This window comes from Asterias amurensis, chromosome 6 (genome assembly GCF_032118995.1).
Source record: "Asterias amurensis chromosome 6, ASM3211899v1".
Taxonomy (NCBI): Eukaryota; Metazoa; Echinodermata; class Asteroidea; order Forcipulatida; family Asteriidae; genus Asterias; species Asterias amurensis.
This window is the reverse complement of record NC_092653.1, coordinates 17,667,905-17,690,208: the sequence shown is the minus strand read 5'-3', so window position 1 is coordinate 17,690,208 and position 22,304 is coordinate 17,667,905. Positions and strand designations below refer to the sequence as shown.

The window sequence follows — 22,304 nt, the reverse complement described above, 5'->3', positions numbered from 1 at the left end:
AGTGTTAGCTGGCGACACTGTAAACGATGAAACGGAACTGTCCTTATGCTGCGCGGCTTTTTCTAAAGTTCCGCTAATGACTTGACTGATGAGGTTGACACTTAAGCACAATGGCAACCTTTGATTGGTTTTCTACTTAAGGTTGATGAGCAAAGTCTGTGAATTGCTGCTGTGTTAATTCTGAGAATACTATATTTCTAGTTTCCCCTCTTAATTTTAAGTCACATCCCAGTAATAATTGGTCTGCATTAATACATGTACATCGATGCCATAACTGCGACCGATAGGTACTTTCACCTTGTAATGGATGCACTTAAAGGAACATTACGGAACTGGTGTTTGCTAACCACACAGTTGCTGGTAGTGTAAGTACTTAAAGTCATCCACCATTACATCAACTGACAAACCTGTAGAAGCTTGAGATTGATCGACCATATGGGTCACGAGAAAATAGTGAAAAAATTATGACACATATTTGCATGGCATCGATGCAAAAAAGATAAATGAATAAAACGCTCACTGAGCGATAAACTCCAAACAACATGACATTTTGGACAATAATATTTCATGGGATGTTTTCTACTGTCATCATCATTAGACCGTGTAAGTTTTATGATAATCTGTGATCCTCACGATTTTTGTTTCTTACCAATTCTGTAACGTTCCTTTAATCATTGTTTCAACCTCTTAGAGCAGTTAGTCACAGTGACTGGACTATAAATATTTTCACCAAATTGATATAATAAAAATGTCATAATTATACACAACTATGATTCGGGATTGTACCGATGTTAATGGAATCGTGCACTTAATTACTATTTTGTCCTCTCCATGCAGGAATGGAGGTGACAGTTGCTATAGACTGTGCAAGTCTCGCGCAGATTTGAACTTCCGGGACCATTGTGGTCCCAACCTTATGGAGTTTTACGTTGGGGAGATTTTGTTTCGTCCATTACTTTAGTTTAATATAGTTTCTGACCATAAGCATGACATATGTTGTTAAAAATGTAATACTAATTACCAATATATATAAAAGTAAAAATAAAGTCATCATAATAACGAAGAAAAACCGATATTTAAACTTGACCTCAGGTCAGGTTACTTGTAAAAAATTAAGAATTTGTGCCCATCTCCGATCACGAAACTTACGCAGACGCTTGTTTTGGCCGTGCGGGGTGGAAAGCCTTTCCATTGGTCGTTTAGGCGTCGGCTTCCTCTTTAAACTGCGTCACGCGTTTATCTAACGCCCTTGCGACCATCGTGCCTCCGCGTATAAACCAGCTTTCAGTAGTTTCACATTCGGGCGTAGATTTACAAAAGGGGTTTCAAAACATTTAAGATCAAACAAACATCCTTGTCCCAGAGTTTTTCTTTTGTCTATACATAGACTTTAACCGATAATTGTGTATTAGTTTAAAAAGCTAAAACTAATTTAAACAAGCTCTAATAGGTATTTTTAATTGTTCAGATTCGGCATTAAGAAAAAATTAAAGCAAAGATTTGATTCATAAAAAAATTAAGTTCTTCAGTTGTCGTGTTTTCTCCCTCCGGTGCGCGCGAGACTTGCACAGTCTATTAGTCTCTACACGAAAATTTTATCAAATGGTGTCATAATTATACACAACTGATATTTACAACTGCACTGATGCAGTTCTTTTTAAGCGTCGCAAAATTATGTGCAAATATGAGATATTATCAAGACAAAGCTCTGCATGCTTTGATTAATTAAAAGTATATAAGTCTAATATGCAGTGAACTTCGCCATAACACATTCAACTAAAGTAAATTGGTGCTCTCCAGTAAAGTTGGACATCGAGAAAACACGTATTAACACATTAGCAATTCATTTGTTTCACTAGATTTGAACTGCCTACTGTTCAGAGTAAAACGAAAAAGAAAACTTTGTTGTGATTATTCAATTCTTCATGTTTGTGCTTTGTCTGTTTTGTTCTTTTACATTGTGCATCAGTAGTTCACCACCTCACTATTTTGATGCTTTTGGCTCAATCCTTGCTTTTCATCTTCAATTTTTTTTTCATTTGTTCGCACTTCTTTGAATCATTATTTTTTATATTACTATTTTTATAATTCGTTGATTTTTTTTTCTATGGGGCTTTTTGGTCATTCATAGCAATTTGAACACGGACCCGATTTGGCCTGAGATGTTGACCAGTGCAACAACACAGCATGTCTTGAAGACCTTTCCGAAACTTCTTGTACTTGAAGACATAAATAATGGGATTGATCACAGAGTTCATGTCATATATAGTATATAGGATGGTAGTAACAAGATTGTCAGAATCAGTGTAGTAGATATTGTAATTTTGAGGAAGTAAGCCAAAGATCACATACATCATTGTTGGTGTGTACAGAACAAACAGTGCACCCATGACAATCATGAGCATGTGAATCACATTCTTTCTTGCATGTAAAAGCTCAAGGGCTGCTCCTTGTACATTCTGTTGTTGGAGTTGTTGAGCACCTCTCTTGAGAGTGGCTTGGATCTTGTAGTAAGCCCAACTCATAAACAGAATGGGTAAAGAGTAGCCGAAGATCAAAGAAAGAAGTGCTCCTATGAGACCAAATGTATTAAAGTCAATCTTTCTTTCACAGAAAAAATCAATTTCCTTTCCTGCAGCCACACCGAAAAGATAAGGACTTGAGAATAAAATTGCCAGCATCCACGACAGGAAAATTATAAAAGAAACCTTTTTAGCAGATATCAGTCTTTGATAGTGGAGTGGATGTACTATTCCGATATATCGTTCATAGGTCACCAGACACAGGCCGTAACTGGATGAGTAGGTTGGTAATACCGCTGCATAATAACTGAAAATGATTCGACAGTAGATTTCTCTTCCAATTAAAGTTTCTGGATTTATAGTCCCCACTGTGAAGTTGTCAAAGAATGTGGCGAAACAGTAAATACTGTCGGTCACAGCAAGATACGCCAGCAGATAGTTAGTCATATTGTGGAGGTTTTTGGTGCGAAGGATGACCAGCCAAGCTAGAGTGTTGAGAACCACTCCAATGATGCCTTGTGCCATTCCTAACGTATACAGAAATTCACTTTTGGCAACATGAGTTGTGTTTGCCTCAGACGCTTCAGAGTCAGAAGAATCAAAAGACATAGTGTCACTAGATTCAAAAGACATATTGTCTTCAGTGCATTCAAGTTGGTTATGTCTTCATACACACTGACCTTTCAAGATCAATTGAAAAACCTTGAGAAAATTACTGGAAATTTTGAGCATATAGTTAACTGTGTAAGAAAAAGATTCATCAACTTGCAGTGACATGTACATGTAGACTTGGAGATTCCAATTTCCAAATTCAAATTCCATGGACATCGTTCACAAAGTCTGTGGATTTCTCACTCTCAGCTGTTGACACTGAAATGATGTGATTGTTCTGACTATCCTTCTGATACAGAGATTGTTCGCAATGCAGTGATTCTTTTGCTGCGAGGCTCATTCTAAAGTTCCATCAATGCCAAGACTGAGGTTGACACTTTAGCACAACTGTTGGTGTTTTCCACTATTTGTTTAATGGCAGAACTCTGTGAATTGTTCTTTTTGCTGTGGTTATTCTGAGCATAGTTTTCTTTGAGCTTACTGTCCCTAGTTTAAGTCCCTTTCCAGTAATTAATGGTCAGCATAATACATCAATGCCATAACTGCGATCGATAGGCACTTTCGCATAGTAATGGAAGCTGTGCACTTAATTACTGGGGTTTTTCCGGTCAGTCCGGAATCGCAGTGACAGTGACTATCAATATCCCTGAAAATATTTTATCGGTGACCTTATAAATTAATTAAGGCCGTGTCCGAAGCAGGTACTTCGGCTACAGCTAAGGCTAGATCACGCGCATCTGCCTATTCTTTAACAGAATAGGAATAAGGAGGTAAAGAATGAGTGAAATGGAACTGCCAAATTTCACCAAGTGATTATATTTTGCAACAATGCACAAACGAAATGCGTTCAATATTTTGAACTGTTAACTGTACCCGTGGATTGACCAATCAAATCAAGGATTTAAGTTTGCTTGAAGATAATTGGATTTAATAGATCTAAATCAAAAACAGTGAAAGTATTAATACTTTGATCATACTTTACTCAACTAAATGTTTTGTTTCTGTACTTTCTCTACTGAAAAAGAGAAAAGACCAGCAACATTAACAATTATTTTGTTTCATCCTGGCGATGACTAGAGCAAGCTAGACGAAACGTTGAGACCAATTTAAGAACTAACTCCGCGGTAGTATAGTTAATCACAATCCTATAAGCTAAAGTAGTAGTCCCAGCCTATTTTTTATACCATCCGCCCGGGTAATAGTTTTAAAAAGCAGGACAGTTTTTTTTTATAGAACTGAGAAGTCTCCTGAACCCCCGAACATCTACTCTGCGGTAGTAGAATAAAGCAAGACAGTTCTCTAAGAACAATATCTACCTGGCAAGTAGATACACACATGGTGTTACCGCAAACCAAGTATATATTTATACCTCACCATGCAATGCCTCAAATCCTATAAATTTTAATTGCTTATAAGTCTTATGTAAAAGAAACCTTTTTGTAATCTTTGCAGCCTTCAAATCTATGCTAAATTTCATTTGATATTTAGCATACATGTACATGTAGATATTTGATCGCCTCACTTTCTTGCTTTTGATCCTCGCAAGTTTTTCTTGTTAATGTTATTTCTATGGGGTTTGTTCATTCATCTGAACACCAACTCTGTTTTGCCTGAGATTTCGACCAATACAAACACACAGCATGTCTTGAAGACCTTTCTGAAACTTCTTGTACTTGAAGACATAAATAATGGGATTGATCACTGAGTTCATGTTGTACAAATTATAGAGGTGGGCAAGAACCAATTCACCATTCGGAGACCAGCAGACAGTTTCATTTTGAGGAAGTAAACAAAAAATCACTTGCATCATTGCTGGTGTCCATAGTACAACCAACGCCCCCATGACAATCTTAAGCATGCTGATCACATTCTGTCTGGCCTGTAAAAACTCAATGGCTGCTCCTTGTACATTCTGTTGTTGGAGTTGTCGAGCACTTTTCTTGAGAGTGGCTTGGATCTTGTAGTAAGCCAAACCCATAAAAGTAATGGGTAAAAAGTAGCTGAAGATTAAAACAAAAATGTCTGTCGTGAGAGTTAATGTATACAACAAGTCAAAGTTGTATTCACATGCAATATCAGTTTCTTTTCCGGGAGCCACACCGAAAAGGTAAGGACTTGAGAGAAGAAAAGCCAACATCCACGACAGGAAAATCACAAAAGAAACCTTTTTGGCAGATATCAGTCTTGGATAGTGCAGTGGATGTACTACTCCGATATATCGTTCATAGGTCACCAAACATAGGCCGTAAATTGATGGGTAGAATAGAATCATCGACGCAAAGTAACTTTCAATAATTCGACAATAGATTTCTCTTCCAATAATTGTCACAGGAACTATGATCTCCAAGTTGACATTGTCAAATATTATACTGCAACAGTAAATACTGTCAACCACAGCAAGATATGCCAGCAGATAGTTAGTCATATTGTGGAGGTTTTTGGTGCGAAGGATGACCAGCCAAGCGAGAGTGTTGAGAATCATTCCAATGATGCCTTGTGCCATTCCAACCTTGTACACCAAGTCTGTTCTGTCCGCAAAAGTTATGTTTATTTCAGACATAGTGGCTTTTGATTGAAATTTGGTAATGTATAAACACGTCCACCTTTGAAGATCAGTGAACAAACTAAAACAAAAAAATATGACTGAGCAATTGTTAAGCCTATTAGTTAACCAAAGAAATAACTTCATCAAACCGCAACGACATGTACATGTAGACTAGGAGATTCCCTTTTCAAATCCAATGACACTGTTCAAATGGTTTGTGGATTCCGCAGTGTACACGTATGCTCTTGAGACTGTAAATGATGTTCTGACAGCAGCTATTCTTTGTCTACACAGCTTTTTCCAAAGTCCCATTGACGACATAACTGAGTTTGAAACTTTAGCACAGTAATGGCAACTGTTGGCGTTTTCCCACAATTTGTTGATGACAGAAGAGGTCTGTAAGTTACTCTGTCTGCTGGTGTTTTTTTGAGAATAGTATGCTTCTACAGTAAACCTTACTGTCCCCCATTGAAGTCCCATCCTAGTATTAACTGGTCAGCATGTACATTAACGCTGTAACTGAGATTTATTAGCTACTCTTACCATGTCCACTAATAGAGATTGTGCACCTAATCATACTCACGGGCTGCTCTTTGTACATTTTGGTGTTGGAGTTGTTGAGCAATTCTCTTGAGAGTGCCCGGTTTATCTTGTAGTGTGCCCAACCGATGAAAATGATAGGCAACATGTAGTCAAAGTTATGGCGGTGGAGGCGTGCCCCCTATTTGATGTATGTGCATTAATATGCTTACATTTGTTTTTACAGTCCAACAGACTATCTTTTAACAAAAACCAAAAGTGGCCTAACATTATAACAAGAGCGCTGCAAAAGAGGCTTGTTTATGAGAAATGCAAAAGGAGACCACCAACATACATGTAGGGCTAGATAGCTCATTTGGTAGAGTGCAGAAACGTTAACCCAAATGCGTTCGTTCAAATCCCGCCCAGTCAATTATCCTTTGTTCTACAATACCACAAGCGTGTAATTACATGTAGTTAGGATCTTTAGGCCATGGTGAGTTCTACTCTTTAGAGTGTTGTTGGTTCAAATCCCGCCCTAGTCAACCTTTATTTGTTTTTCCACAAATTAAAAGCTTTAGTATATTAGTTATGTTCTTGTTAGGTATCTGTCGAATGACTTTTACCGTTCCTGTGTTGTAAAACTAACATGCTGAAAGAGGTGGCGGAAGACTTTTGCGCAGCCACGATAAAAAGGCCAATGAGAACAGCTACAGGCGCTTTAAACCTACCCCAACCATTGTGTTAAACTCTATTAATAATAATAATAATAATAATAATGGCTTCTTATATAGTCCTCAGGTCCATCACGCAGTGACGCTCATGGCGCTTCAACATTATTACCCCTGGTCACTGGGCCTTAAATCATTCCTTAAACGATCTCGGCTCCCTGGGGAGTATACAGCCTGTGCCGCCAAATACGTAGCGCAATCAAGGCTAATCAATCACAAAAACCAACACTGCCCTCACAGCAATTATAGTGAAGTGTCTGGCTCAAGACCACAAGTGTCACGACCGGGATTCGAACCCACCCTCCACTGAACAGAATCAACAGAGCTTGAATTCAGTGCTCTTATCTGCTTGTCGCAGAATATAAGTCCAGGTGGAATTTATGGTAGAATTACACCAAAGCCAGGCACAGTAGCTTTCCGCTTGGCAGTCTAATTAGACTTGTGGACAAGTCGTTAAATCGGCCCCACTGATAGACTTGTGGACAAGTCGATTTCGACTCCTCATAATGAGGAGTCGAAATCGGGGAGCCATCAGTTCGCGCGAGAGCAGTGATCTCGCGAGAGCACTATCTCAGCGCGTGGGGCCGATTTAACGACTTGTCCACAAGTCTACAGTCTAATGGGAACACAGCTTTTGATTTTGTCATTAATTTATTATCTATAGAGCAATGTATCATAAACACTTAACTCCAGTTGACTCTGCATCTTTTCTGCTTAAGTAGCTTCAAGAAATTGAGCCCTTGTCGTTTAACCTGGAGCCTGATTAACTGTGACGTTAATGGATGTTTTTGCCCTTGTGAGTTCATTTGTTATAAAGTTACGAGCATGTTATTCAATCACTAAGTGTTTTGAGTGATGAAATTAATTTCTAGGACACCATTAGATGCTTACTCCGACCTTTACGGGCCATCAATACATCATGTAATAAAGGGTCTAGGTACTTTTTGTAGGACACAAAACTTTAGTCCACAGATGTACATTAAACTCACAATGAACTTTAAGAACTTGATTGGAGTATTTAGCCTTGACTGGAGAGTGGCTTGTAAATTTACAAGTTGTTGGTCTTGTATCTGTTATCCCTTGGGTTGAGTTAAGGCATGGATTCTACCTCCATGGTTAGGGGAACAAAAGAGTGGCACAAAGTCTTGAATGTTCGCTTTAAACCAGCAGGGTCGTGGCCTTGTATTAAAAGACTGGTCCGATGGTGATGTCCTTAAACGCCTTAGGTAGTCAACATCCAAAATAAACATATTTATGGCACTCAGTTTGGTGTGTTATCATCATCCAGTACAAGCAATCTGAACAACAACCCAGTTGGCCTGAGAGGTGGACCAATACAAACACACAGCATATCTTGAAGACCTTTCCAAAACTTCTTGTACTTGAAGACATAAATGATGGGATTGATCAGTTCTTGTCATAAATATAATAATGTATGGCAGTCATTTTTGTTTTTTGTCAGAGTTACAAACTCTTTTATTTTGAGGAAGGACAATGCATAGTATAAAAAGCGTATTTAAATGGTGAAGTTTTTAAACTTAAAACCTCAGATTAAACATTCTTATAGGAACATTACAGATTTGGTTTTGCTAGCAAAACAGTTTCTGGCAGTGTACATGTAGGCACTTTATGTAATCCACAATATACATAAACTGAACTACCTGTAGAAGTTTGAGATCGATCGGCCATCTGGGTCAAGAGAGAATAGTGAAAAACCGTTTACAAATTTTGCATTGCATTGATGCCAAAACAAAAATGAATAAAACGCTTACAGAGCGATGAACTCTAAACGCGAAACTAGATTATTTATTTCTCATCAATTATGAAATTTCAGAGAGAAATATTTCAAGGGATGTTTTCTACTATCATCATCAATAGACTATGTAAGTTTTTATGTAAATCTGTGATCTTCACGATTTTTGTTTCTTACCAATTCTGTAACGTTCCTTTAATATTATCATAACTTTCTTTTTTAAAATCTTATTTCAGAGTTCCTCCACCCTTGTCAATGCCCGGGTCAAAATTCACAGATGTCATCATGCCTTTATTTACCTGATGTCTCCTCTCAAGTAAGTGTCAGAAGATTTTAAAAAATCAACTTTTAAATCATTGCGCTACCCACTGCTAAAATATAGGATTCAAACTGCCTCTAGCTACTGGGCAATCTTGGTGCTCTTGTTGGTAAATAAATAAATAACTTTCGATTTATATAGTGCCTAATAACTAACACTTAATTCTCTAAGCGCTTTACAATAGTGCCCTGGTCATAGGGCCAATAACATCTCTTTTTAAAGTTTCTCAGCTCCCTTGGGAGTATACAACCTGGGCAACAGTTTATATCGCTCCAAAGGCTTTTTCACTCACAATATCAACCTCTACCCTCGCAGGTACCCATTTACTTCCCTGGGTGAAGAGAAGCAATTATAGTAAAGTATCTTGCTCAAGGACACAAGTGTCACGACCGGGATTCGAACCCACACTCCGGTGAAAACGCACCAGAACTTGAATTTGATGCTCCTAACCACTCGGCCATGACACTCTACGAGACACTGCTCTATAATTACAAAGGTTGTTGGTTCGACTCAGATGTGCAAAATAAACTTTTAAATTTTTGCGGTACACACTGCTAAAATATAGGATTAAAACTGCCTCTAGCTACCAAGCAATTTCTGTGCTCTAATTGGTAAGACGCTTCTCTAGAATTGCAAAGGTTGTGCGTTCGAAACAGATGTGCAAAGATGCCCTCAAAAATTTCCCAAAAGATAAATCCTGGTACCAAATATTAAAATATTTGTAACAAAAACTTACTTTGTTTTAGTCAGGGTTTGATTTAAACAACAGTAATTGAAATTAAAACTGGATTGGTGTTCCAAAAATTAAACCAGTGAGTGGAAGGAGAAAAGAGTGCATCACGTACTAATTCAAGTACACGCTTTCAGAAGTCATGAAGTTTAGGGGTATCGTTTTAGTTGCCTTTGCCTTTGCATTGTTGCTGCTCAATCACCAATAATTTTACTGGCCTATAGATAATTTGTTTTCATTGTGTTAATATTTTTATTGTATTATTATTCTTACAGTTTTTAAATTTTATATTTAAATCTACTTTTTTTTTATAATCTATTATTGTCTTTGCTGGTTTTTACTCTTTGATGTTTGAATGTATTTTTATATTGTAACCTAAACACAATTCAGCCTTTTGGCTGCAATGTTTGATTTTTAATAAACCAATAATAATAGTAATAGTAAGACAGGAAAAGATGGACAAACAGTTTTTACGTTCACATGTGAGTTTTTTTTCTGATTTTGTTAGGTTTGTGAGCATTGAGAAATGTCGTCACTCCACCATAGTCCTTGGCGTTGTGGATACTGCAGTCCACCTGAGTGGTTGTGAAGATACCAAAGTCATAGCAGCAACGCGGAGATGCAGTCTCAGGTATGTTTGTTTGTTTGTTTGTTTGTATGTTTGTTTAGATGATTTTCCCATGAAGGGAACTCTCCAAACTCCCACAAGGGGATATGAAGACCAAGCTAGCAACAGCCAATCTCTCTCATACAAACATAGGTTTAACAACTATTATTATGAACTGTGATTCAGTAACTATAGACTACAATACTTGTCCTAGTCATTGTAAAATCAATGGTTAGCTTGGTAGGATTCGAACCCACAACCTTGTGATTGTGAAGTCCTGCAGTCTAACCACTGGACCAAAAACCAACACTCCACAACCGAAGGATTTTTTCAAACACAATTAACCTCTACCCTCGCAGGTACCCATTATATACTCCTGGGTGAAGAAAACCAATTATAATAATCATAAATAATAATAATAAGACTTGTAATGCGCACATATCCACCCTGCTGGGTGTTCAAGGCGCAGTAAAAACCAAAAACAAACAAAACAAAGAAAACAAACAAAATTAGTCCTTGAAAACCTGTGACATAAGATAAGTTTTGAGAAGAGATTTGAATGTTGTGGTACAAAGACAAGATCTAAGATTAAGTGGTAGAGAGTTCCAGATGCGTGGCGCAGCTGAAGAAAAAGACCTGTCACCCCATGAGTGTCCAGACTTTGGTTATAGTAAAGCATCTTGCTCAGACAACAAATATCGTGGCAAGGATTCAAACCCACACTTAATGAGTTAATCGCTGGAACTTGAGATTGATCCTCTTAACCACTCAGACGACACCCTACTCTGATATTGCTACCCTGATACAGCTGCAAGAGCTGGGAACTTGTACACTGAATAAGACTTGTAATGCGCACATATCCACCCTGCTGGGTGTTCAAGGCACAGTAAAAACCAAAACAAAGAAAACAAACAAAATTAGTCCTTGAAAACCTGTGACATAAGATAAGTTTTGAGAAGAGATTTGAATGTTGTGGTACAAAGAGAAGATCTAAGATTAAGTGGTAGAGAGTTCCAGATGCGTGAAGCAGCTGAAGAAAAAGACCTGTCACCCCATGAGTGTCGAGACTTTGGTTATAGTAAAGCATCTTGCTCAGACAACAAGTATCGTGGCAAGGATTCAAACCCACACTTAATGAGTTAATCGCTGGAACTTGAGATTGATCCTCTTAACCACTCAGACGACACCCTACTCTGATATGGCTACCCTGATACAGCTGCAAGAGCTGGGAACTTGTACACTGAATAAGACTTGTAATGCGCACATATCCACCCTGCTGGGTGTTCAAGGCACAGTAAAAAACCAAAACAAAGAAAACAAACAAAATTAGTCCTTGAAAACCTGTGACATAAGATAAGTTTTGAGAAGAGATTTGAATGTTGTGGTACAAAGAGAAGATCTAAGATTAAGTGGTAGAGAGTTCCAGATGCGTGAAGCAGCTGAAGAAAAAGACCTGTCACCCCATGAGTGTCGAGACTTTGGTTATAGTAAAGCATCTTGCTCAGACAACAAGTATCGTGGCAAGGATTCAAACCCACACTTAATGAGTTAACCGCCGGAACTTGAGATTGATGCTCATAACCACTCGGACGGCACCCTACTCTGATGTGGCTACCCTGATACAGCTGCAAGAGCTGGGAACTTGTACACTGATGAAGTGCCTAGCCAAGACACAGTTCACTGTGGTTCATTAATAGAGATGAGATGGCAAGATAGAGATGAGGGCAGAGATGGTTCTTACATGTATGATTGATTTAGCCGAGTAGCGCATATTAATGTTGCACAGGCTGCATACTCCCCACCAGGGAGCTGAGATGGTTTAAGGAGTGAATGAAGGCCCAGTGACCAGGGGTAATAATGTGAAGCGTTTGGGACGCCCGCCGAGTGTGAAAAGCCCTATATTAAAACAGGTTATTATTATTGTATAAATTATTTGGTTTGCGGTAACACCATGTGTGTATCTACTTGCCAGGTAGAGTTGTTCTTAGGGAACTGTCTTGCTTTATTCTACTGCCGTGGAGTAGATAATCGGAGGTTCGGGAGACTTCTCAGTTCTATAAAAAAGAACTGTCCTGCTTTTTAACTATTACCAGGGCGGATGGTATAGAAATTAGACTGGACTACTACTTTAGCTTATAGGATCGTAATTAACTGTACTGCCGCGGAGTCAGTTCTGAAATTGGTCTTAACGTTTCGACTAGCTTGCTCTAGTCATCGTCAGGATTATTATTATTATTAATAAGTTTGATTTACAAGTCCACACCAAATCAAAGTGTATTTTGTTATCTTTCCAGTGGATCAACCTTGTGCACATTGCATCTTCTGACTCCAACACGACCTCTGCTGCTGGGTGGGAATGACTCCATAACCCTCGCTCCGTATCACACACACTACCCGATGTTGCAGCAGCATATGGCTGCAATTGGACTTGGCACCCATCCTAATGTGTGGGATCAACCGCTTTGTATTGGTGAGTAGGGTCCTCCATGGACATTTAAAAGCACTGGACACTATAAGCCTTTTCGGAATTGCAGCTGCGTATGTCAATTACTGCTGACAACGCAACTTGTCTATCTCCCGTGACCTTTAGAAAATACCAGCGGGGTGGCACGGTTGGCTTGTGCGTAAAGCGCTCGCCTCTCACCAAGGTGACCCCGGTTCAATTCCTGGTCGGGGCCATATGTGAGTTGAGTTGTGTGTTGGTTCTCTGCTGTGCCACGAGGGTTTTCCAGACTATCCGGTTTTCCTCCCTCAGGAAAAAATCAAACACTTTCGATCTTGGCTGTGCTCCGTGGTCATAATGGGTTGATGTGGCTGGCAGCTGAATGCGCCCTTGCATGCCTGCTTCTCGAACACGTTGTAGCTGCGTCCTTCGCGATTCAGCTCTTAGCTGCGAGTAAGGATGATTAGCCCCCCAAATTATTATTATTGTCAAAAGGTCAAGGGAGATAGACAATTTGCGTTGTCAGAAGTAACAGACATGCATAGCTGCAATTCTGAATAGGCTTATTGGTAATTACTCAACAAATATCAGCATATCACTGTAGAAAGGTTTGCGGTAACACCATGTAATGACTATCTCTAATGAGTTCGGATGGTTCTGAAAAGAACCGTTGGTTTCAACTCGACGTTTGGATCAGTATGCCCTGATTGTCTTCTGGAGAAAAAGAAACCAACGGTTCTTTTCAGAACCACCCCAACTCATTAGAGGTAGTCATTACATGGTGTTACCACAAACCTTTCTATATCGTATTTCCACCATGCAAAGTTTCAAATCCTAGTGTACTTAAATATCAGCATAAAAACTTCTTTGGTAATGAGCAATGGAAAGCTGTTGATAGTAAAATACATTGTGAGAAGGCGAGGAAAGATACTACTCCAAACTGTCCGCCCTATTGATACAGACTCTGATTTGAGAGGAAGTTTTTGAACACTGATGTAACTCTTTTACAAGAATCGTTGAAGCATCATGCCTTGAGACATGGGCCCAATTTCATAGAGCTGTTAAGCACTCAAATTTGCTTAGCGTGAAATTTCTTCCTTGGGAAAAACAGGATTACCAACCAAATTTGTATTTGTTGCATATTGCTTGTTTCTGGTATTCAGCTGTTGTTTGCTTATCCTGAAAATCATGTGGAAATTTTGATGGTAATCGCCTGTTTTTATCAAGGAAGAAATTTCATGCTTAGCAAATTTTTGTGCTTCGCAGCTGTACGAAATGGGGCCCAGGTCTCAAGTGCCAAGGATTAAAGTCCTCGGTAATAAGACTGTAATCTAGACTGAATATCAATTCCTACCTTCAGCTTTTTTTCTTCTTGAAGCCCCATACCAAGCTTTCAGCCTTGTTTGGGGCGAACTTGCACACAAAAAAATGTTTAAAAAATAATGTGAGGGACATTACCTCTCAAGTGTTACCTCTTAACCTAATGTGTGAATTTGTAATGGTATACAAAATCTACTCGATTATTTTCAGGACCTGATCATCAAGATGATAGCTCTGTGTTTGAGTTAATGAAACCTGAAGACTTCTTTACTTTTGTGATTCCTTTTGAGATGCCAGGAGAAACAAAGGTAATGTCTCTGAAAATATTATGTTAATTATTAAATTCATTCCCTTTATTTGCTGCATGGTTTTTTGAAGGTCCTAGGCTGTTTAACCCTTGTCCCTAATGATATGCGAAGAGTATAAAACCAAACCCTACCATTGTGGGTTTGTTTCAAAGAGGTGAGAAGCAGTGACAGTATAGTGTCTTGACCAAGATACACAAGTGCAGTGATAAGGGGTTGGAACTGATATTCTGGTGACTCAGACACCAGGGCCCAGAAGATTTTGTTAGCAAATTTCTTGGCTAAGCAAGAAATGACTGGGGTACCAGTCAGAATACCATGGTAACTCTATGGTATTCTGACTGGTTACCTATTTATGTTAAAGGATTTGGGTACTTTTTGTAACACAAAACACAATATCCACAGATTTACATTAAACTTACACCGTTTAAAGATAATGATAGTAGAAAGCGTACATACCTTAAAATATTTGTTGCTGAGGTGCTGTAGTTTTTGAGAAATGAGTAAAACAATGTCATGAAGAAAAAAAAACGTTTTTACATTCTAAAATAATTTTCATCTCACGATCACTGAGACAGAAATTATTTTCATGACATTATTTTACTCATTTCTCAAAAACCACAGCACCTCAGCAAGTAATATTTCCAGGGAAGCTTTCTACTATCATTACCTTCAAACTGTGTAAGTTTACTGTAAATCTGTAGACCTTGTGTTTTTTGTCGTACAAAAAGTACATACACCCTTTTAAGGCAGTGGACACTATTGGAAATTGTCATAGACTAGCCTTTACAGTTGGTGTATCTCAACATATACATAAAATAACAAACCTGTGAAAATTTGAGCTCAATCGGTAATTGAACTTGCGAGATAAGAATGAAAGAAAAAACACCCTCATCACACGAAGTTGTGTGCGTTTAGATGGTTGATTTCGAGACCTCAAGTTCTAAACTTGAGGTCTCGAAATCAAATTCTTGGAAAATTACTTCTTTCTCGAAAACTATGGCACTTCAGAGGGAGCCGTTTCTCACAATGTTTTATACCATCAATTTCTCCCCATTACTCGTCACCCAAAAAGGTTTTATGCTAATAATTATTTTGAGTAATTACCAATAGTGTCCACTGCCTTTAAGCAAAGGTTTCTTGTGCTTACAGGCTTTATGAAATTGTATGGGCACAGATGCTGTGAAATTCTAAGCCACTATTAGAGTGGCGTATCGTGTCCGACTGGACTCAAGCTCTGGTGTTTCTGATGAGCAGAGTGTGGTTTCGAGCGTCATGACACTAGTGTCCTTAAGCAAGACTTAACTATTATTGTTTTGAACTTCGAATGGGACATAAAAAACTGTTGGTCTTGTGCGATGTGTAATGCACTTAAAAGATCCCATAAACACTTATGTATCGCTAGAGAAGGTGTTTCGCCCCAGTGTTCCTTTCAGGGGCTGCTGAATACGCCTTTGCACCTTATAATAATAATAATTCACAGCTTTTATATAGCGCTTCACACAAAAACCTTGTAAACCCTTTCTGAAAAAAGTTTATATTTGTTATACTAAGTGCCTTGAGTACCTTGTTGGTAGATGCATGCGCTACATTGTATATAAGACTGCAGTATTATTTTTATATTATTAATCACTCAGTCCAATTTTGTTGTTATGTGATTTCATGTGATAGGAGATACCAGGTGGTTTACCGTTGAAGTATGAACGAGCTTTGAAAGAGAGGAACGGACAAATACAGACCTGGCAGCAGATGGTCAAAGAGGCAGGGTTATCACCAAGCAAGAGGAAACAGTTTCAAACACTGGTTGAAAGTAGATTTCAGGTAAGGCATTGGATCTACAGATTATTGGCAAAATCTTCTAATCAATCTTTACAATAGTAATAATAGTGGCTTCTTGTAAATCGCTCATATCTCTGTCACTCAGTGACACTCAAGGCGCATCAATATTCAGTATTTTTATGCTATGCATTGTGGAGCTACCTTTTTTGTTTAAGTATGAAACCAATTCCTTCACAATACTGTGATGTAACATGAAGCCAACTAAACCAGGAACAAGATTTCACGCGTTAATAAACACCTATATCTTTGATTAAAGGGAAGTTACACGTTTGGTAAATGTCAAAGACCAGTCTTCTCACTTGGTGTATCCCATCATAACCATAAAATAACAAGCCTGTAAAAATTTGGGCTCAATTGGTCATCGAAGTTGCGAGAAAATGATGAAAGAAAAAACACCCTTGTTGGACGAATTTGCGTGCTTTCAGATAAGAATAAAAGACTTCTAGCTAGAAGTCTTTTATTATTTTAGTGAGAAATTACCTCTTTCTCAAAAACTATGTAACTACTTCAGAGGGAGTTGTTTCCCACAACGGTTTATACTATCAACAGCTCTCCAATGCTCGTTACCAAGTCAGTTTTAAGTAATTACCAAACGTTTTCCTTCCCTTTAAGCAAAATGATTTGGTTTGAAATATCTGTCATTCAAGATCTTTCTGGTGAAAACTAGTTGTTTCAATCAAAGTTGTGATTTGAAAATGACCAGCAATGTATATTGTTTTCAAGTGAAGTGACTTTGTGTATGCATACCAAAGTGAGCTTAATTTAAGTCCTTTATTTATGTACTTTTTTTGGCAGGCTTGGTTGGACGAAAGTGGACACAAGAGGGAACTAGATAGCTTGGTGCCAACCCATACATCGCTTTCAAAGTGAACACTTTTTGATGTAGAAAAAAAGACAGCTGATGCAACAACCTACATTTGTATTTTCCAGTGGTCTACGACATCTCGCCGCGGTACTGTTTGTTCTTCCCCAGAATGGTCATAACCCCTGGATGAGTGATTTTGAAATACATGTATAATGGATATTTTATTTAGTCCTGTGTGGATGATCCATTCCGTGTTAGAGACTATGCAGATCACACAATCAAAAGGTGCATCAAGTCATAAAGCAACTGTTCCCCAGTCATTCTTCTTTGATTTTGTGATACGTCTAACTGTATGCAGTTTAGGGTGACACAAAACATGATTACTTCGAAATGTATTATGTCAATACAAATGCAATTTTTCACGTGCATAAGTGCCCTACAAGCACTCACAATATTTTGACAAGCTTGCTTGAGGAGCAGGCACTTTTGCATTATTGCTTTTGAGTGCTTTCCTTTAAGGGGTTAGTGACAAGAGATACCAATATGGGATGCTACCCATGGTAGTGAGGCCGGTGATGCAAGGACTTGATGATGTCTAAAGTTATGTAACTTAAACTGAAATTGCCAAAGTCTGTAGTAGACCATACCTGTGAATGTGTGGCCAAGATATTTCATTCTGAATGCTGGATAAATCTAAGGTCTTTAAAGGCACTGGACAGGTTTGATAATTGCTCAAAATAAATGTGACCATAAAAACTTACTTGGTAACGGAGAGCTGTTGATAGTATAAAACCTTGTGAGAAACGACTCCCACTGAAGTGACATACTTTTTGAGAAAGAGGTAATTTCTCACTAAAATATTAATTGACTTCAGGCCTAAAGCCTTTTATTAGGCATCTGAAAGCACACAAATTTGTGCAACAGGGTGGTTTTTTCTTTTAATATTCTCTTGCAACTTCAATGACCAATTTAATTTAACGTTTAAAAAATTTGTTATTTTATGCATATGTTGGGATACACCAAATAATATGTCCAGTGCCTTCAAACTTAAATGGTATTTACAGCTTTCTTGGTGGATTAGTAGCGCATGCTTTTCATTGGCTTGCTTCCTTGTGTGCACTAGTTTCTTTCGGCAAAACCAGACAACTATTTCAGCCACCATGTCATCCTATGCAAAGCCTTTTTCCTTACTTTCAAAACCGATTGTTTATTATTTGATTGATTGAATTTGCTGTGTAAAGTATTGAGACCAATTATTATATGTACATTGAAACCAGTTTTCAAGACTGGATAATTTATTAACTTATTTATAACAGCCTACAACTTGATGAGTATAGACTTATTGTGACATGTATGCAATGCATAGAGTTATATATAAGAACTAGAGGGCGCACTGATGATACTTCTTGCACAAACGCGACGGGACCGCAAGGAGACACGCGCGCGCAATTCTGTACACGCATTGAATATGAAACACACATTGGAGTTTGTGTTTGTTGAACGCTACGCGATGCTGTTTTGTCAACTTACAAAATGGCCGCACAAACACACGCTGTGTGATGCCTGTTTTGTCAAATTAGAAAATGGCCGCCTGCGCGCATGCCGGGGCGCGTATATTGGCCTGTGCGCCCTCTAGTTCTTATATATACCTCTATGCATGTTTGTCAGCTGCCGTAGCATTTTGGATGCAGACTGTTTCTGTGAACCACAGCAGTTTTCTTTTCTGTCATCGTTCTTAGAGGTTTGCAGTGTCATGGTAGAACCATGCAGATGAGCTTAAGTTACTGTTGGATTCGTCCACATTAAATTATTCAATTTAAAATGTTGTTTTCTTCTATACTATTTTTTTTACTGTACATATTATTTCAGTATGCAATTTACAGAGTTAAGCGCTAATAGATAATAAATAATAACGTCAGAAGAAAAACGCATTGAGGCAAGGTCGGATGACAAGCCTAAGCTTATTAGCGGTTTGCCGTTGAAAATATTTTAAAGTAAAAATAGGTACACTAAATGAACATACTTGAAAGACCAAACAAAGGGAACAACAAAACAGATAGCTACTGCGAATGGAAATGACAAGAGTACATTTATTTGAAAATGTAGAAAATGTAGAGGGAAAAAAGAAACTATATCACATAATTGGAAAATTGGGACTTTTTAAAAATACTTTTAAAACCTGACGAGAGCTCTTTAACATTTATTTGAATTGCCATTAAAAGCACTGGACGCTATTGGTAATTACTCAAAACAATTGTTAGCATAAAAACTTACTTGGTAACAAGCAATGGAGAGCTGTTGAAAGTACAAAACATTTTGAGAATCGGCTCCCCTCTGAAGTAACGTAGTTTTTTAAGAAAGAGGTAACTAGGAAGCACAACAAACTTGGCAACAAGGGTGTTTTTCTTTTTATGACCAATTGAGCCAATTTTTTCTCAGGTTTTTTATTTTGTGCACATGTTGGGATACACCAAGTGAGAATACTGGTCTTTGACAATAAGCAAAAGTGTCCAATGCCTTTAATGACTCATATAGAAACAACAAAATGTTTGGTCTGATTGATATTTGCCCAACTTGTTAAAAATGACGGCACTGGTTTATGTATTGAGGCTATGTCTTTCTTCTTAAAGTAATTTTTTTCAAATTCAATTACAAAGTATGTGAAGTAGGTTTTACTGTTGTCAGTATATCACCAGTGTGCACAGAAAAGCAATTGTGGTTAGGTTTAAGTACTTTAAACCAAGCTAGTGGGAGTCTGCAAGTGAAAAACTAACGAATCGTTGTAATCAGAACTTGATGGCACTTCCTACTTGTACTCTAATTACTTAAATTAACTGGGCTGTAAATGTTTTGAAACATTGCATTCCTTTTGAAAAATAAAGAAATATTACGAAAACTTGCGTTGGTTGGATTGTTTATAAAAGAATACGAATACGTAATTTAAAAATTAATAATCTTGTACCATTAATTCAATGTGCTGATCGAGAAGTAAGTGCTTGTTTATCATAACAAGGTTACACAGTGCTAGATAGTGTCCAACACAGATCAAAAATCAGAAGATGGCCCAAGCCTAAAAAATCACTGTCGACAAAACAAGTGGATCTATCAGCAATTGCTTGCTCGTCTGTCATCTGTAGTTATTACTTGCCATCCAAGCCATACTTTCCGATCGTCGCTATTTCAATAATTATGGCAAAGAGATTAAAAAACATAGTAATAATATTATTGTAAAGGAAAACCACAAGACTGGCGGACTTTTCCAGTAAAAATTTGTAATGGACCGAATGCAAAATCTTTTGCCATCTGTTGCTATCTACTGCTAAACCGAAAATTAATGTCTCCGTATTATGCGTTAATGAATCCTGAATCTACTGCCGCAGAGTATAGATTTGGAAAATCGAAGGGGATATCTTGTTCTGTTGTCTTGCTGTCTATCTATTGCAATTATAAATAGCCATACTGCAGACTAGTTTGTTATACTGGGCCCAGTTTCATAGAGCTGCTAAGCACAACATTTGCTTAACATGAAACTTTTCCCTTGATAATAACAGGATTATAACCAATTTCCACGTGACTTTTAGGATAAGCAAACAACAGCTAAAAACCAGTAACAAGCCTCATGCAACAGTTGGAAATTTGGTTGGTAATCCTGTTTTATCAAGGAAGAAATTTATAAAATGCTAAGCAAATTTGTGTGCTTAGCGACTCTATGAAATTGGGTCCTGATAAGAACTTGTCTTGCTATAAATATCTTTCTACTGCTTTGAGTGTTTGGAAACTGGAAAGGGTACCATGCTCTGTATCTTGTTCTGATAAGAACTTGTCTTGCTTAGGCTATTATCGACTACAAAAGACTAGATTTTGAAAATCGAACGGTTACTCTTCCGATCATAACTTTTCTTGCAAATCTAAATCCTGATATAAGAACTTGTTTTGCTAACTAAACTGGAAGTGGTACACACCCTGTTCTGATATGAAGAACTTGTCTGGCTTATCGAATACGCAGAGTAATACGTTATCGACCAAGGTCTAATAAGTGCTTGTCTTTCTTGAATCTTGATAAGCACTAACGTCATCATTCGTAGAAATAAAGTCATAAACCCGGCACCGTGTTATATGTGTTTTTAGAAGACAGCGATGTTTCGCGCTCTCTTACAAACACAATGGTGGTCATACGAAACTGCACTTGTTAGGTATTTTTTTAGCATTTCTAACTAACGTATTGATATTGGTATTTTGTACAAAAACCGATTTGCCAAACTTTGAGAATTTTAAACCATACGTCAGTTTTTGGCGCGACAAACACCTGATTTATGTTTTTTTCTTTATAAGGCCTAACTCGACTCATTGACACAAAAAAAACCCATCTTTGTCCGTGGTCAGCCATGTTCTGTGTCAAATTGTGAAAGACCGTTTGTTCTCAATTTTGTTGTTGATGCAACAAGTAGCCTAAAGGTGTATTTTAAAGAACATTTCTCTTAAAGACACGACACTATTGGTAATATTGTCAAAGAACAGTCTTCACACTCGGTGTATCTATCTCAACATATGCATAAAAAATAACAAACCCGTGAAAATTTGAGCTCAATTGGTCGTCAAAGTTGCGAGATAACTATGAAAGAAAAAACTCCCTTGTCACATGAAGTTGTGTGCTTTCCAATGCTTGATTTCGGGACCTCAAAATCTAATTTTGAGGTATCAAATTCTTGGTTTTCACGTCACTTTAGAGGGAGCAGTTTCTGAAAATGTTTTATACTATCAACTTCTCCCCCTTGCTCGTTACCAAGTAAGGTTATAGTATTTTGAGTAATTACCAAAAGGATTTTGTTTTGAAATAACACCGTATAGTAGATGTTTGAGCCTACTATTACGGTACTGTTTGATAGAGCAGAATTTTGATTTTTTATTCCCCCGCAATGTTTGACGACAATTTCCAGAACGTTTCGCGAACCATAGGGTGCCTCAGATTGAGACCACTGACTATAGGTAACCTTTCCAGCTAGCTCGGTAGAAAAAAAGGCCAGATGTCGCCCACAATTTTACACGAGGCACATGTAGGCTGTAATACCAAGTTTTAGATTAAAAGTGTTATTTTGCTTTTTCTATTAATTTCCGTCTTCCTGCCGGTGGTGCATTTTGTGACAGGAGATTCAGTCCCCCGGAGATTTAATTTGGTCCCCGAATGGCAAATAACTGTGTACAACCTTTTTGTGATAGCGCCCTCTGTTGAATCCTCCTCCTCAGTCCAGCCAAC

At 37.9% G+C, this 22,304-nt stretch overlaps 1 protein-coding gene across 2 annotated transcripts in view; it reads left to right on the top strand.

Moving 5' to 3' along the window:
* LOC139939051 (TBCC domain-containing protein 1-like) overlaps positions 1-19,935 on the top strand; it is a 70,818-nt gene extending 50,883 nt beyond the window's left edge. For both annotated transcript variants that reach the window (XM_071934768.1, XM_071934767.1), the window contains 6 exons: positions 8,919-8,998; positions 10,240-10,362; positions 12,633-12,808; positions 14,312-14,409; positions 16,078-16,227; positions 17,041-19,935. In XM_071934768.1, coding sequence (XP_071790869.1) covers positions 8,919-8,998; positions 10,240-10,362; positions 12,633-12,808; positions 14,312-14,409; positions 16,078-16,227; positions 17,041-17,115 — 702 coding nt within the window. In that variant the 3' untranslated portion in view covers positions 17,116-19,935. The remainder of the gene's footprint in view (positions 1-8,918; positions 8,999-10,239; positions 10,363-12,632; positions 12,809-14,311; positions 14,410-16,077; positions 16,228-17,040) is intronic.
* The last annotated feature ends 2,369 nt before the right edge of the window (positions 19,936-22,304 follow it).